Below are 17,412 nucleotides of genomic sequence, written 5' to 3' on the forward strand. Positions count from 1 at the left end.
CAGGTGGCCACGGGCAATTCACTACTGAACCCGCCAACACTGCCACCGCCACATGGCTCTCAGTGAGGGACGCTTACGACATGCCAGGAACACTTCTAAGCACCCCACGCCCATTTCACTCAAACCATTCCCACAGCAGCCCTTTGAGGTGGACATGTGTGTGCTCAGTCGTGTCTGACTCTTTGTGACCCCATGGACTACAGCCTGTCAGGCTCCTCTGTCCATGGGGATTCTCCAGGCAAGAATACTGGTCTCTTCGAGGGGATTTTCCCCACCCAGGGATCGAACCCATGTCTCTTGTGCCTCCTGCATTGGCAGGTAGATTCTTTATCAACTACGCCACCTGGGAAACCCACTTTGAGGTAAGAATTATCCCCATTTCATAAGTGGGGAAACTAAGGCCCAGAGAAGACAAACCACTCACCCAAGGTTGCAGAGCTAGAAAGCATCAGAATCTGCATTTGAATCTGGGTGTCTGGGGCGAGTCCCTACCATGGCTTTTCCTGCACATATTATTCAAGAGAGCACTTGAATAACACCCTTGAGAAGAAAAGCGGGGGGCCAGTGGCTTTAAAATAAAAACGATGCCGATACCACTGCTAGTAGTTAGGGCAGCCTGAGTTCTAGGAGTAAGGGTTGTCATTATCATTTACAGATGAGGAAACTGAGGCTCGTGGGGTGAAGCTACTACCCAAGGTCACAGGTGTCAATTCATGAAACCAGGACTTGATTTCACTTTCTCCCAGAAGACGAGCCACACCACCTATCCAGCTAGTACCTCTGGTTCCCCAACCCACCCTCTCAAGTTCTGGGGTCTTCAGGGGTGCAGCAGGGCCGTGCCCCAACGAAACCTGGAAAGTGAGGCTGTGGGCCAGCAAGCTGTGAGAGGAGACTCCTGTAACCCAATAGCCTGGGGAAGGCACGCTGGTGTGTGGGCTCTGGGCTGGGCTGAGCAGGGAATGGGAGGGGGAGGGGAGAGGCAGGGAGGACTGACAGGTCAGAGGGAGGAGGGGAGGGAGCAGGAAGAAGGCCTTTCTGTCCCTGGGGGATGTCAGGGCCAGCCCCTGCCCTTGGTGTGTACAGGTGACCTGCCACCCACCTCCAACCACCACCGCCACCTTGTGCTACGGGATCTTAACAAGCGTTGTGTTAGAGACCAGGTGCCCCTCAGCCTCAGCCCTCACCATCTTCCTCCCTGAAGAAACCAGAGTCCTGGAAAATCTAGAAGACCAGCAGAGCTCCTCGTGTTTGAGCGAGCCCTGCCTGGAGCTTGAGGAGGAACAGAGGAGCACTGGGAACCAACTGTAGAGCAAGCAGGGGAGGGGCAGGAGGCACAGCCCGACCGGACACAATGGGGACGGGGTGCAGGCAGGGGCCTGACCCAGTGAAGCCTGCACGTGGGCCTCAGCCCTGACCACAGGGCCATGGCAATAGCATCTTCCTCCAACCAAGAATACTCAGGGGGCTGGGAGTGGGTGGGCTAAGTTGTTTAGTCATGTCGAACTCTTTGCGACCCCATAGACTGTGGCCAGGCTCCCCTGTCCGTGGGATTCTCCAGGCAAGAATACTGGGGTGGGCCGCAATTCCCTCCTCCAGGGGATCTTCCTGACCCAAAGATTGAACCCATGTCTCTTATGTCTCCTGCACTGGCAGGCACGTTCTTTACCAACTGCACCACCAGGGAAGCCCAGGGGGCTGGGGAGTGATGTCCTCAGATTTAGCACAGCGCTCCAGAGCATTCAAGGAGGGAGATTTTGGTCCCTGATCCGCCTGCCACACTGTGTGACCCCAGCAGCTTGCTTGCCCTCTCTGGACCACGGTGGGCTGCATGAGGAGCAATTCAACCCCCACCCCCCAGACAGACTGCACATACTTCGAACCCAGCAGAAGCCGCCCAACCATGGGGAACTGGGGTGTGGAGAGCTGTGTGTCTCCCTCCTGCACCTTCACATCTGCAAGGAACTACACAGCCTGCCGACCAGAGGCATGAGTCCTCAGGTCACGTAGCTGTGGGTTCACCCCCAAGTCAGCTGTTTATGAGGCTGGCTGAGTCTCAGTTTCCCCAGATCTGAAATGATGACCATGCTTGACATGTCACAAGTGTGCCCAAAAGGGGAAGAGAGAGGGATGGAGGGAGGGAGAGAGAGAGGAGGAAGAGAGGGAGGCAGAGAGAGAGAGGGAAAAGAAAAGGGAAAAAAAAGAGAGAGAAGAAAAGATGCCGCCCCCAAATGGCCCTGTAACAGCTTCCCAGTAACAGCTGCGGAGGAAGTGTGCAGACCATTCATAGGAGCAGTGAGGCGAGCCCGCCCCTTCTGTGCTCCTGGGGGAGGGAGAGCTCAGAGCTGCTTCTCCAGTCCCCTGGAGGACAGGGCTGGGCCGGCTGCTCCCCAGGGTGGCCCTGAGACTGTGAGTTCAAATGGGAGTCGGGGGAGATGCTGACTTAGGGTTCATCTGCCCCGGGTCTTCATTCCAATGTGCTGACAGCCCCAAGTCCCTGGTGAGTCAGTGCCTTGACCCACCACGCTCCTTCCTTCCTCCCTGCCCGGAGCTCAAGGCCCTCAGAGGGGTCTGACCGGGGAGTGCTAGTGAGGAGGGGGCGGGGTGGGGGGTGGTGGAGCCCGGGAGGCGGGAGGGTGGGCCTGTCCATTGAAGTACCCAGGAGGGATGCTGACGGCATGGGATCAATCCCAGCAGCATTCCAGGGGGACCACTGAGCAAGAACCGGGAGGGGCTGAATCCTGAGCGAGACCTGGTGTTAAGACCCCTCCCTGCCCAGGGCTCCGGGGCTGCAGCGACCACATGGGCCCACGGTGTGACCCCAGTGGGGAAGGAGGGGAGAGGAGGTTGGGGGGGGACTCACCATCTTCAGCTTGTGCTGCTGTAGAATCTCATCCAGGTTCTGCCTCTTCTTGTAGTTGAAGTAGAAGTTCTTACACTGGGACACGGTCTTGGAGCCCACCATCCGGGCGATGGCCGACCAGTTCCGGCCGTGTTCCAGGAGACCTATGGGAGGAGGACGGCAGATGAGGGGCACGTCAGGGGGGCTGGAAGGGCAGAGAGGGCCTGTGTCCATGGCATGGAGAGCAGAGCCCCAGGCCAAAAAACAGCCCTGATCCCGGGCCTCAGGCTCACTGCACCGGTCCAGGGTTTCTGGGAAGAGACACACATGGGATTGGGCTGGTGGGGGAGGGCACAAGAAGGAGGAGGCTGGGCTCCCTGAGAGAGGCCTGGGCTCCAGGAACTGGAAGGGCAGGTGGGAACAGCCAGGGTGCACCCCCACTGAGGTCACCATCAAGGGTTCTGGGGGCTGAGGGCTGAGGTCAGGGGCACAGACCCCGCCCAGGGCCCCACCTCTCCTCCTCCCCTGCCGGTCGTGACCCGGCACTGACACTCGCTCACAGCTGCAGACGAGGAGGCCTCGGGAGACCGGGCTGTTTTCCGGCCGCACCGGGCCAGGGAAAGGAAGGAACGTGTGAGCAGGGGTGGGAGGGTGGAGTTCGGGTGGGGGTGAATCAGGCCAGGAGCCTCCGCGCCCAGGTTAACCGGGGCAACCCCAAGCTCCCCTGGGACACCTAAAGGCCCACCCTGGACTCGGGCCCCATCAGGTTGGTTCAGGATCTGGGGTGGACTTGCCCCCACAAATCACAGCCACCCTCATCTCCATGAGCTTCTCACACAGCCTCAGAGATTCCTGATGTGGGGAGAAACCCCTAGGAATTTGCAGGCACCACCCCAGACTCACCTAGGACAGAGAAAGCTCCCTCCACGCCCACAGACTTGGGCCAGAGCTGCGCCTCCAGCCCCTATTCCATTTTCAACACCGTGAATGCCAGGCTCAGCAGAAATGCAGTCCCCCCGACCCCCCCACCCCGCCTCAAGCCGGCCCTGAGTCTCAGCTCATCTGCCCGCCGTGCTCCGAGTACAAGGGCTCGCCTCACATCAGCCGGTGCCTCTACGTTTTTATGTCTCGTATCTCCTGGTGGGCAGCGTGCATTGTGCGCCCAGGTCAGCCCGAGCAGGGAGGGCCTGCCCCCGCTCCTGACGGCTGCAGGAGGGGCTGAGGGGACGTTCCAGCCTCCAGGGGCTGCGGGGCAGGACTGGGCCCCCAGAGGGCAGCAGGAACGAAGCCTGAGTCATGTTGCTGGGAACAGAGCAGCCTCTGAGCCCCGGAGCTAGACTCCTAACGACTAGCGAAAGATTTCCCATAACGAAGTTTGAGGTCGTCTTCCTTGAATCAAATCAAGCTGCAAGCCAGGAGGGCTATATTTTGCAGGGGTGGGAGCCTGAGGGGCTGACATTCTGACTGTCGATATTTTCTTTCATTCATTCATCCATCCATCCATCCCTCCATCTACCCATTCATTCAAACATATGCCGGCGGCTTGCTACATACAAGGCTCACACAGAAATAAAACAGCATCAAAAACAACATCAACAAACCACCGTGTCACATGGCTGAGCAACCTGGAGTTTGCAAAGCCCTTCAAAGATTTGGTTCCCTCTTATCCTTGCTGTCGAGGCCACGGCCGTTTTCACATCCCCTGGACGGGAGGGAAACCGATGCTCCAGAGATCAGAGCAACTCACAAGCTCATGGGGTGGACCATGGGGCCGAGTAGACGTGGGGACCGGCTCCCGCCTGTAGGCCCAGCTGGGTGGGGGAGGGGGTGCTGGACTGACAGGCCACCTGCTCCCCTGCGGAGGCCACCGAGCCACGTGGCTTCACGGCCGCTGCTCAGGGTTCCTCAAGGACAGGCACGGGGCGGGGGGTTGGGGGGGGGTTGGTGGGGTGGGGGGAGCCGAGGCATGGGATCAAGTGTAACCCAGCCCCCTGACCTTTCCCGCCGCCTGCGCCAGCAGCAGCTGCCACTTCCAGAGAACCTGGCCGAGGACGACGGGGACGCGTTTATTTATATTTCCCCAACCGGGGCCAAGAGAGCCCAGGCAAACACGTTGGGCCGGAACCCCGGGAGGGAGAGGGCGGGTCTCCCATCTGGGCCTGCTGGGGGGGTAAGTATGTGGGGGGTAGGGGGGGTGGACAAGGACCCAGGGGGTGGCTGGACCCCAGGGAGGTTGACATTTACAAACTGGACACACAAATAAGGAGATGGCGTGGAGTTGGCTGAGAAGCTGAGGTTCTAATTAACTCCACTCGTGGCAGCAGCAGGGGCTTGGGGAGCAGGGGGGGTGTTGCCCAGCCCTGCCTGAAAGCTGCCTGGGAAGGACCGCTGGACTACGCCATCCCGAAGCCCTGCCCAGACTTGCTGTGTGTGGTCCCCGCCATTCCCTCTGCTCTCTGGGCCTCAGTTTCTTTAAGTGCTGTGCAAAGAGCTGGGGTGAGTGTCCTAATATTACCAGCCAGGACACCTAGGGTTGGGGTGGACGGGTATGGGGTGTCTTCTGGTTCTGAGAACCCAGACCAAGGGTGCTGGGCACAGGGAGATGCCCTGTAGACCTCATGAACCTGATGAGGCGTAAAGCCCCTACCCCTCGACCTGGAGAGAGCACCTCTGAGCACACACTGTCCAGGACCCCTCCCAGATCCACCTCAACACGGACCTCCTTCCCGGGGAGCCCCCACCCGACAGCCAGAGAGGCTGGGAAGGGGCCCTAGAAGAAAGTGAGGGTGGGACCCCACGGTAGAGAAACCCCGAGTCCCCCCCCCCAGCCTGAGGTCCTTGTCACCCCTGGGGTCCCCGTCACCGTGGCCCAAAAGCTCCCCCAATCCCCAGTCCCCTCCCCGGAGCCACTCACTCACATCCTCTCATCTGCGTCTCCCCCTCGGCCAAGTTTTCCGGAAACATACGGCTTGGAGGATGCTCCAGGGATCGGAGCTGGGAGCAGCGGGCTGGGAGGCGGGAGGCTGGGCGGCCGTGGTGCCGGCTCCGCAAGGCTTCTGGCTGGCGTCTGCTGGCGGCTCAGCTCAGCCTCACATCCTTCTCGTCCAACGGCGGCGCGAGGGAGGAGGGAGGGAGGGAGAGGGAGGAGAGAGGAGGGAGGAGGGAGGGGCCGGGCGGTGGGAGGGGCCGGGCGGCGGAGGGCGGCAGGCGGAGGCTGGCTCCGGGGAGGGCGGGGAAGCAGCTCCGTGCTGCGCGCGCAGGCCCGCCGGCCCGCCGTGGTGGCCCAGGGCTCCTCCGGCAGCGCTGCCACCCCTGAGCCGTCTCCCCCCCACACCCCCCCCCCGCTCCCGGCAGCTGCGGGCATGCGAGGTGCCCTTCGCCTGATGGGGGAGGGCGGCGGGAAGTTGTCGGCTGTGTGCTCGGTGCCCCGTGCCAGGCGTCACCAGGGAGCACCGCGTCCGCGCCTCCTCCGGGCACCGACGTGCCCAGCGTGGGCGCTTAGCCCCAGACCCCTGACGCCCCCACCGGGGAGAAACCAAAGACCCCACCCCCACCCCCACCGCCTGTCCGGCAGCCTCGCCGCGGCGCACAAGGACTCGGCCGATCTTCCTGCTGCCTGACCCAGCGAGACGCGTCAGGGCTGAATGTGACCTCCAGACGGAGGCTCCCGGGAGCGGGTGGGCGGGGGAGCGTGGCAGAAGCCCAGGTTCAGAAGGGGGCGGGCCAACTTGGCACTGGCCTCCCCCTCCCTCTCTCCCCATCCGTGGCGGTGGCGGCGTCAGCAGCGGTAAGAACAGATGAGAGTTCAGAAAAACAGAGCTTTTCCACCCCGGCAAGCAGCCGGGGAGCAAACAGCTTCTTCCGCCGTCATTCCCCTGTGCGCTGGTTCCACCTGTGGTCTGACCCCCTTCCCGCCTGACTGCTGCCAGGGCGGCCAGGCCCATCGTGGGGGACTCTAGAAGACTGGATGGGCTGGAAGGGGGCGGTGGGTGGGCAGGGCTAGGTTCGCCTTCTAGGAGGAAACTTAGAATCTGAGGGGATTCTTCCAAATGCAAATGAGACCTCCAACCCCTGAGGATGGGAGGGGGGAGGGTCTGGAGTCCTTAGAGAGCTCTCTGCTCCCCGAGGGTCTTGGGGCCATGGCTACCTTTTTCTTCCCTCTCTGGGACACCCAGGTCAGCCTGTGCCCCATAAAAAACACCTGCTACAGATGCCCCAGGCAGCTCCCAGGGAGTTGAAAGTTAACTGAGTTGAACTTTGGAGCGAGATCCAGGTCATGAACGATATCTTCAACTCCCGGGTCATTGACCTGCTCATCCCTTCTGCCTTCAAGCCTTTCCATCCTGCCCACAAAACCCAAGGAACAACAGTCCACCCCTGTCCCACCACCTTGCCCACAGACCTCGCCGGGGGCCCTGGGGCACACCCCCAGGGAGGACAACAGAGCCCAACCGTGCTGGGGAGCTGGACATCCCACCCGAGTCCCACGATCCTTTCCCTGCAAGGGAGGCCCAAGGGAGCTTCTAAGGATGCCAATCCAATCGGGTCACTCCTCTGCTTCAGATTTGCCAGTGATGACCCAATGCTCTTGGAATAACACCCAAAGGCTTTGGCGTGGTGCGTGAGGCCCTGCAGACTCGCCCCGCTCCCGTTGTCCAACTTGATTCCTACCTCTCCCCTTGCTCCAGCCACCCACCAGGACCTTTCCTGCCCAGCCCCTAGGTGTGCCCCAGGGCATCTGTACTCAACTGTCCCTGCTGCTTGCATGGCTTTTTCACAGATCTCCTTCTGCCTTCCTTCACTTCTCAGCTTCAAGGGACAGCTCCTCAGAGAAGCCTGCTGTGACCACTCTTTCCAAAGCTCTCCTCCCAGCCACCCTGCTGTCATGGGGTTTTGGTATCTCCAGAGCACTTATCGCTGCTCCCTGAAATTATCTCCTTGGCTCCGCTGCTCACTGAGGGCAGTGTCTCTGCACCCACAACTGCTAGGTATGCAGGAGGCACCCAGCAAATGAATAAAGCTCCAGATACCCTAGGCGTGTGGGTTTGGGGGCTCACTGGGCATCCCCCAGGTGCCTCTGCTACCTTGCTGGGGCCCCCAGCTTCAGAGAGGAGTGGGCTGAGCGTTTATCCCCATGGGGGGTCCTGAACATTCCCCAGAAGAGAAGGGAGGGAGTGCCCCCCTCTCACACCAGGGGCCCGCCCTCACGTACTCTGTGCCCCAGACAGCAGATTCTGCCAACATCCCCTGTGGTTTGGATTCCCCGACCTCACTTCTAATTTCTAAGGAAGGAGTTTCGTTCTGAAGCCTCCGGGAGGCAGGAACTAGGAAGTGAAATTGACCAAGACAGGAAGTCAAGCCAGGAGGTCTGAGTCATGGAGCGCAGAAAGAGGCGAAGGAGCAGGGGGTAGCCGCAGAGGTGATGGTGGGCGGGGGGGGGGGGGGTTCCCTGTGATGGGGCTTGGCCTGGCCGCTCTGGCTGCCCTGGCTACCCTCAGCAGGGAGCTTCTCATACACTGTCTGGGGGCCTGAGACAAACTGTTCTCACGGGAGCAGTGTCTAAGCCCCCATCAACTCAAGTACACAGGCCCCAAAAAGGCCTTGTCCCTGTCATGTCCCTCCCCAAGGTGCTACCCTCTCAGGGTCCCCACTGCAGGCAGCTCTCATCTCTAGGGTCTGCAAACCTGCACCAATTACACCCCCCAACCCCACCATGGGCATGTTCTGATAACCTGAGGGCGGAAGTACACCCGCGGGCAGTACCACACTGCCATCCATCTGCATCCTGGGAATTTCACAGCTGCACCCCGGCCCCCCCGCCCCGGAAACTAGCATCCGCCCCCCAGGAAACACTTGTTTCCCACCACCCCAGCCGGCCCCCGCCAGCTCCAGCCAGCCCTGAAGTTTTCTATTCCCTCCATGAAACAGCACAGGCCACTTGCAAGAAGGACGTGTCCACAGCCCTCCCACCAACCGCTGCTTTCCAAGAGAAACTCTGGTTTGCAAAACAAGATTTTCTGCCTAAAACACTATCAAAGGAGCAGGGTAAAAAAAAAGAAAGAAAGAAAAACCAGCCGATTTAGTCCTGAGTCATGCCACTTCCTTATTTCGGAAACTCCAAGCCCTGGGCGGGTTTGACTTGGACTCAGTGCAGGGTTGGTGACCTTGCCGGGAACCTACTGTGTATCTGAGCTTCCAACACACCTCCCGCCAGTCCCCGAGGGGATTCGGCCAGACAACCTCACACCTGAACTCGGACTTACCTTTCTACTCTTTTCAAAGTAAGCCTCAGTGCCTACATTAGCCTCAGCTTCAGCTATTACATCTGCAAATCTTAGGGACAATGTGATCTCCCAACACATGATCAAAGACATTAAGATGAAAAAAATATCACCTGTGTGCAACCTGGCATCCTACCATTTTGGGCAATTATGCATTCAATGTCAAGTTTTCCAATAGAGCACAGCCAAGTGGTAAATTCTGGGGCCAAGCAACTCCAGGATATTTGTTGTACAAGCTCTGGCTCATCACTCAGCCCCTTGGGCCTCAGTTTTCCCATCTGCAAAGCAGAAGGTGTGTCTGTGTGCGTGTGTGAGTGTGTGCACACATGTGTGTCCTCAAATATGGAGAAGCCGCCTTGAAGGTCCCTTGGAGGATTAAGTAAGATCATTCATGCAAAATTCAGGGACCAGCGAGCACCGGCCACGTGCTAACAGGCATTGTCATTACTGTGCAACCTGCCTTGGGTCTCTTTCTCTGAGGAAGCACCAACTTGAATGCCCATGTGTGGATTTTGCTCCTGGAAGTTTGAGTGGGCTGGGAGATGCTTGACTTTACTTTCAAGGCTGCTGCTAAGCAACAAGAGAAGGGTCTGGAGCTTACCCTGGTATCTGGCTGGGTCCCCCAAGTTCAGGCAGAAACCCCAACTCTCTCCTCCTGAATACCAGAAGAACCCAGGTTTGGGGAACAGTGCATCCAAGATGAAGTTGAGCTCCAGCAGGAGGTGGTGACAGCTCCCCACCGATGCCAGCCCCGGGATGGTGCAGGCTCTCTTCTAATGATCTTCGTGGTCACCCCATCCCTGTCCATGAACTGTCCCCAGTCCCCACTCAACATGCTGGTCCTGTTTCCTGCTGGACCCTCACTGATCTGCGTACTCAGAAGTGACCCAGCATCCTGAACCCGGGTGCATCCATCAGCTGCCAACCCTGTGCACTGACCATGGTGTCACGCTGCTCATTGTAAGCCCCAGTGAGCATGTGCATGGCTGTCCAGGCCAAGCACACCCGCCGTTGCTCTCCCGTGGTCCCTGCAGGAAGGATGGCAGGAGGCTTTAATGACAGACGTGTGGAAGTGCAGGCCCGAGCTCCCAGGCTGGGGACTCACACCTCCCCTCCCCAAGCCCTCGACTCTTCATCCGTAAAAACTAATTAAACCAGCCAGTGTGCACAGCAAGCACTTTGGAGGTGCAAAGCAATTAGTGGTTTCTCCCTCAGTCCCCATGAAAGGAGGCGAGTTCTGCGGGCAGAGTGGGCCTGGAGTTACTGGGGGAAGAGCTCTGGGACCCACCTGGGCTCCACCCAGGCTGATGGGCTTTGCTTGGGGGCACCAGGGCCTGGTCTCTGCAGGGCCCTCCCCCGGGTCCATGCACCTTGCCCTCAGCCTCCTCACCAAGCGGGCCACTTGAGGCCAGGGAGGGGCTGGCAGTGCGGAGCTGGGCCAGTGCCTATTTCTGGTCTTGGGAATGGTGTGCCCGGGGCCTCCCCTACCCCCCTCCACAGCTGGCGCCCTGTCCACCAGAGAAGGGGGCTGGGGACCAGGAGGGGGTGCCAGCCAAGCCCAGGGCCTCCCACTTAGCTGGGTCAAGACTGCAAGCCAGGCCAGGCTGACCTTTCCCAGGGGAACCAGAGCTTCACATCCCAGCCCAGTGCCTGCCCAGCATGGCGCTGGGCCCAGGGGCAAGCGGCCAGCTCCCTGGGGCTGCCCTGCACTTGTTTGGTCCCCACCTGGTGTGAGCCCCAGGGCAGGCAGCCTGACTCCACATACAAAGGAAGGGCAGGTGCTCACCAGCTACCTGGAACCCTGCAGTTCTCCGGTCTCTGGGCCACACCTCCCCACATTATGGCCTCCCCCTGCTCTAGAGCAACCACCAAACTCTTGCCCACAGCTGGTCAGGCTGGCAGGGGTGGGATGGGGGTAGCCCTCCCAATGGCTTCTCCATCCCTTGCCTCTCTTTCCCTTGCTCTCTGGGTTTTTTTGGTTGTTTTTATTTAACTTTTGGCCACACCGTGCAGCAGGTGAGATCTTAGTTCCCTGACCAGGGATCGAACTTGTACTCCTTGCACTGGAAGGTGGAGTCTTAACCACTGGACCATCAGGAAAGTCCTGCTTGCTGGGTTTTAACAGCCTGTTACTTGACTTCACTGCCCTTGCCCTAGGGCCTTTGCACATGCTATTCCTTTTCTGGGATGCACTCCCCCAACTTCATCATCAGATTAATAGTAGCCAGGCCCATGGACTCATTTACTGAAACCTCACACCAGCCCCATTCTGTAACTAGGGTGCCTGGGTTTGAATTCCAGCTCTACCAATTAACAGCTGTATGACTTAGCAGGTCACTTAACTTCTCTGGGTCTCAGTTTCATCATTTTGGATAGAGAAACAAGAAATAGCATCTGCCTCATAAGGTTGGTGGGGATGAAGTGATTTAACACACAGATCACCTTTAGCAATACCTGCTACATGGAAGTACTGACAAATACTTAATATTATTACTTATTATTCTGTGCTTTGGGTATCAGCCCCAGGGCCCTCTCCCAGTGCCATGAAACCACCTCCAAATGTCATCTTATACCACCAACCCCATTCTCAGGGAAGGGGCCGAAGCCCCCAGAGGTGTAGGTACTGTTCAGCGTCACCCACAAGGGACAGAGCCAGGACTCAAATGCAGAGTCTGTGTGCTGAACTGCAGGCCTGCCACTTCTGAGAACCTACTGTATACCAAGGACTGCACAAACAAGGCTCACATCACCCTTCTAATGCCTTTCAGTGATGGCATCCCCATCTCATTTTGGAGGACAAGGGAAAACGAGGCTAAGACAGGCCAGGTCAGGGTCACAAGGCTAAGGGGCTGGTTATCATTCCAAGTGGTTGATGGGCTAAGTCACCACCCTCCTAAGCGTTTCTGCTTTCTTTTACTGAATCCTCACAAAGGGGCTTCCCTGGTGGCTCAGTGGTAAAGAATATGCCAGTGCAGGAGACATGGGTTTGATCCCTGATAGCAGAAAATCTCACATGGTTGCGGAGCAGATAAGCCCAAGAACTGCAACCACTGAGCCCTCGTGCCATAACTACTGAAGCCTGCACACTTAGACCCTGTGTTCCACAAGAGAAGCCACCACAGTGAGAAGGCTGGGCACCACAGCTAGAGAGTGGCGCCTGCTTGCCACAACTAGAGAAAAGCCCACGCAGCAAATGAAGACCCAGTATAGCCAAAAATAAAATAAATAAATAATTAAAAAAAAAAAGTAGTCGTACTGGATTAGTGTCCCCCGCCTCTCGTCAATTTCATGTCCACCCACCTGTAACCTGCGAATGTGACCTTATTTGGAAAAAGACTTTATAGACGCGATCAAGTTGAGATGAGGTCATGCTGGATTAGGGTGGATCCTTATAAGAAGAGGAAAATCTGGACAGAGACATGCAGAGGGAAGGCAGCCATGGAAGATGGAGGCAGGGATTGGAATGTCTACAAGCCGAGGAACGCCGACGGCTGCCAGCAACAGCAGAGGCTAGAAGAAAAGAGGCGGGATCCTCCCCCAGGGCCCTCGGAGGGAGCCCAGCCCTGCCAACACCTTGACTTCGGACTCATGGCCTCCAGAACTGTGAGAGAACACGTCTCTGTTGTTTTTAAGCCACCTGAGTTTGTGCTTTGTTACAGCAGCCCCAGGAAACTAATACAGTGGGTGAACCTTGAGTTTTCATTGTACAGATGAGGAAACCAAGGCACGGAGAAGTCGACTGGTTTGCCTGATAACACAGAGCTAAAAGACCCCGAGGCTGAGGTCCAGTATCTCTCTGGGGATGATGGACTGTCTGCAGATTGTCCTACAAGGCCTGGCTACTGGAAGTCCCGCAGGATGCTCAGAGCAGGCTCAGTGGTCCCAAGACCTCGGGGACACCTGGATGCTCATTTCCTGGGCTCCCCGAGGGAGGGACAGAGCTGGCTCATCTCTGGTACCCTTGCCCTGCACAGGGTACAGCACTGGGCTGATATGAGTGATGGGTAGGAGGATGGGTGGGTGCCATCTGCCTTGGACACAGCGGGGCTTGAGGTACTTTTCTGGGTTTCTGAGAGTTGGGGGCCTTGGAACTGCCCTCTCCCCCACATCCCCACTCTCTGTGGAGAAGGAGTCCTGGGGGCTGCCAGCACCTGCCTCTCCACCCTGAACCCCTCCTGCTGCCTGGAACACGCCGCCTTTAGCAGCCACCCTGAGCGGTAATTGTGCAGATTGCTGTAATTCACAGCGGACGAGCGCGCTGGCGCTCGTCACATTATCACAAATGTCACTGAGCAGGGCCTCGGCATGCACTGTTCCCCGGGGGACGCGCACACCACCGTCTCTGTGGGCTGGGACTCAGGATGAGATCACTGCCGTCCCTGAGGACCCAACCTTGAGACAGTGGGGCACACTCCCGGCTCAGCCAATGAGTCATCCCCAGCCGTCCTCCCAGTCCCTGGGTCTGCCCTTCCCAAAGGGAGAGAGAGGGCCGCGCAGCCAATTCCCCGTTCCCGGGCAACAAGGAGGGAGCCAGGGATGGGGTTGCCATGACGACAGAAGACGCAGCTCAGGCTGGCGGCCCTGGGACGTGCACGTGGAGCCCCTCACGGCCCTGGTGGTGATGGAGGGGTCCCCTGGGGCAATATCACTGCCAATGGCTGAGATCTCAGGGTCTGATGTGTGGTTTAAAAAAACCATGCGATTCTACACAAATGTTCACAGCAGCACTAGGCACAAGAGCTCGTAGGTGGAAACAACCCAAGCATCCGTCAACGAACGGACAAATGGATAAACAGAATGTGGCATGTCCATACAGAGGACTACCACTTAGTCATAAAAAGGGATGAAGTGCTGACACAGGCTAGGACGTGGATGAACCTCGACCGTATGATGCTGAGGGGAAGAACTCAGATACAAAAGGGCATTCATTGTATGATTCAATTCATGGAAAAGTCCCAAACAGGCAAATCCATGGTGACAGAAAGCGGACTGGTAGATGCTGGAGGTTGGCAGGGCTTGGGGGGTGGGGGGTGGGGAGTGGCTGCTAATGGGTACGGGGTTTCCATATGGGGTGATGAAAAGTTCTAGAATAATGGTCGCACCATACTGGGAATGTACTTAATGCCACTGAATCGTACGCGTTAAGATGGTTAAAACGGTAGATCTGATGTTATGTGTGTTTCACCAAAATTAAAGGCAGGGGAGAAAAATCACTCATTTTTCAAATAAAGTCTCTGTTGCACCCCACGGCGAAATCCATACCAGAAACCACAAAATAAACACAGAAGACAGAAGGAAAGGATGACACGGCCCCCTTGGAGGGCTGACAGCACCCGCTGTGCCCTGGCAGCTAGAGACCATGCCCACAGGCCCCCACTCGTGCTCCTCTGAGATGCTGAAGTAGGACCTCCCCCACGACAGGAAGCATGACTGCTCCTCCTCTTACCCACAATGCCGAGGGCCAGCTGGGCCCTTCCTCCTGCTCCGCCTCGCCTGAAGGCTGGGAGCTTGGAGGAAGGAGGTCTGGAGCCTCCAAGGGGCAGGGTACCTTGGACAGGAGCCCCGAGGGGAGGGGTCGGGTCCCAGGTGGAGGGCCTGACCAGGTCTGGGGCTGTTCCTCATCAGTTTCTCTCTCCTTTCTTTTAATTTTTACTGGACTAAATAAAGTCCCTTCCTTGGTGGCTCAGTTGGTCAAGAATCCGCGTGCAATGCAGGAGACCCGGGTTATATCCCTGGGTCGGGAAGCTCCCCTGGAGGAGGGCGTGGCTACCCACTCCACTGCCCTCGCCTGGGAAATCCCATGGACAGAGGAGCCTGGCGGGCTACAGTCCATGGGGTCGCAAAGAGTCGGACACGATTGAGCTACTAACCACACCAGCACACAGCTGCTTTACAGTGTGTGTTAGTTTCTGCACACCCGTGTTCAGTCGCTTCAGTCGTGTTCGATTCTTTGGGACCCTATGGACTGTAGCCCTCCAGGCTGCTTGGTCTATGGGGTTTCCTGGGCAAGAATACTGGAATGCGTTGCCATGCCCTCCAGGGGATCATCCCGACCCAGGGATCGAACCCGGTCTCCTGAAATGTAGGCAAATTCTTTACCACTGAGCCACTGGAGAAGCAATCAGGGTTAGATTCTGCTGTATAGCAAAGGGAATCAGCTGTGCGTATACATATACTCCCTCTTTTTTGGATTTCCTTCCCATTTAAGTCTCCACAGAGCACAGAGTAGAGCCTGAGCCATACAATAGGTTCTCATTAGTCATCTATTTTATACATAGTATCAATGGTGTATATATATATATCAATCCCAATCTCCCAATTCATTCCACCACCCTCTTTCTCCCCTTAGAGTCCATATGCTTGTTCTCTACATCTGAGTCTTTACCTGATCAGTTTCTGAAACACCAGGACCAGACGCTCAGGCCCCTCGGCTCCCCTACCTGGGGCCGAGGGCGGGAGCAGGGCACTCAGCCCGCAGTCCAAGGTCTCAGCCTCCAGGCCTGGCTGTCCTCACACACAACCGCCCCTGTGCAACTGGGTCCCCCATTAGAAAGGCCGTTTGTTCCCTCCCTGAGTCACGACCTGGCACTCTGGGCACAAAGAAGCTGCACGTCAGCAGTGGGGCCTCAGAAGGACCTCTGGGACAAGAGCTGGGGGTGGGGGTGGGGCAGGTCAGCAACTCAGGACCCCAGCCATCCCCAGCCTCTGCCCCTCCCTTCCACGCCCACAAAACGTCCAGAAAGAAGACCACCCCTCAGGGCTGGGGTCCAGATGAATGAAAGCGTCTGTGAACGGGGCTCAGATGTCCCCCCGACCCCACCAGCCTCAGCCTTCCTGTTGGTGCAAGGCTAGTCTGATGGCCCCCAAACATCTCCCAGAGATGAGGCCGGGGGACCGACACCGACACAGCCCCGACAGTGCCTGTTATCTCTGGCTTCTCTGGGCCCATCTTGACACCCCTCCCATCTCACAGATGGGAAAACTGAGGCTCAGAGACAGTCCACTGAGCAGGGGAGGCAAGGGCCCAGCCATACAGGCTCTAATGAACAATGGGGACACACTGATGGCTTCCACGGAGGATGTGGGGTCGGCATCGCAGTGCAGCTGATGAGGGGACGGGTTGACACCGTGACCCCACAGCAGTGGATACCAGAAGGCTCTGCCCCTCCCCTCAAGGCGCCTAGGAGAGCTGCTACCACTCTGTCTATAAGGCCATGATGTGCTGGCCCCAGAGGCCACGGACGCTGTCCCCCAACAACGTGGTCACACAGACCCATTTTCTGGAGGACAAAACTGAGGCTCTGAAGAGACGAGGCCAGTCTGAGAACACCTGGAAGCGGAGCCTGGCCCCTGCACACCACACCACAGACCCCATAAGGGCACGTGTCAACCTCCTCCCCACTACACAAGCTGCAGGGCCTGCATACACATCGAGGGCGATGAGAGCAGCCAGAAACCACTTACCTTTCTTGGCTGTCTCCATCTCTTCTTCCGTCCAGCGAGAACTCTCGTTCATCTCCATGGAAGCTGAAAAGGAAGATAGCGGGTGTGTTGGCGGCAGTCCGCAGAGGGGAGGTTTCTCTGCCTCTGGCAGCTTGGGGCACTTGCTGGGATGGGGGGAGTGTGTGCAATCACCCCATTTCACAGATGGGGAAGCTGAGGCAGTCCAGGGCCTCTGCATACACCTGACAGCTTGGTGACTGCATTAGGGTGAGGAGACAAGGAGGGACAGGAGCTTTGGATGGGCAGGGACCTCATCTGAGCATGGACTCACGAGGGCCGGATGAGTCTCTGTGGTGGGGGCTGCCCCGGGTGTTGCAGGGGCTTGAGCAGCAGCTCTAGCTTCTACCCTGCAGGGGCCAGGAGCCCCGACTCCAGCTGTGACAATCCAAAATGCACCCAGAGGTGGCCCCCTGTCCCCTGCTGGGGGACCCTGTTCTACAGGGTGATTATTAGACCCTGCTCCGACCTGTAGAGCACGTGGAGGAGGCAGCTCATGTTCTTGAGAAGTAAGGCAGCTGCCCTCGGGAAGCTGGCCAAGGAAGGGTCTGCTGTGGCTATTTCCGAGCCTCTCCTCCGAGATCCCCTACGCGTGAGCCCCGGTCCTTCCCTGAAAGTCGCTTGAGACGTCGTGAGAGGGGTGAGCATGAGGGACGTCAGCTTCATGGACTTGGTGCCTGGAACACCGCCAGGCACAGAGTATGTACTCGGTAAAGGCTGCTGACCCCTGGGGGAATGTCTGGGCAGCTTCCCCAGCTCCCTGCTGCCATGGCCAACTTCCCCTCCCCCTGC

General features: G+C 58.0%; 1 protein-coding gene across 13 annotated transcripts in view; it reads right to left on the reverse strand.

Annotated features, from left to right (window-relative positions):
• NCOR2 (nuclear receptor corepressor 2) overlaps positions 1–17,412 on the reverse strand; it is a 236,523-nt gene that overhangs the window by 56,832 nt on the left and 162,279 nt on the right. For all 13 annotated transcript variants that reach the window (XM_070386321.1, XM_070386316.1, XM_070386325.1 and 10 more), the window contains 2 exons: positions 16,585–16,647; positions 2,861–3,003 (listed from right to left, as the gene is read on the reverse strand). In XM_070386321.1, the coding sequence (XP_070242422.1) occupies positions 2,861–3,003; positions 16,585–16,647 (206 nt within the window). The remainder of the gene's footprint in view (positions 1–2,860; positions 3,004–16,584; positions 16,648–17,412) is intronic.

The sequence above is a fragment of the Bos mutus genome, chromosome 17, assembly GCF_027580195.1.
Source record: "Bos mutus isolate GX-2022 chromosome 17, NWIPB_WYAK_1.1, whole genome shotgun sequence".
NCBI classification, from domain to species: Eukaryota; Metazoa; Chordata; class Mammalia; order Artiodactyla; family Bovidae; genus Bos; species Bos mutus.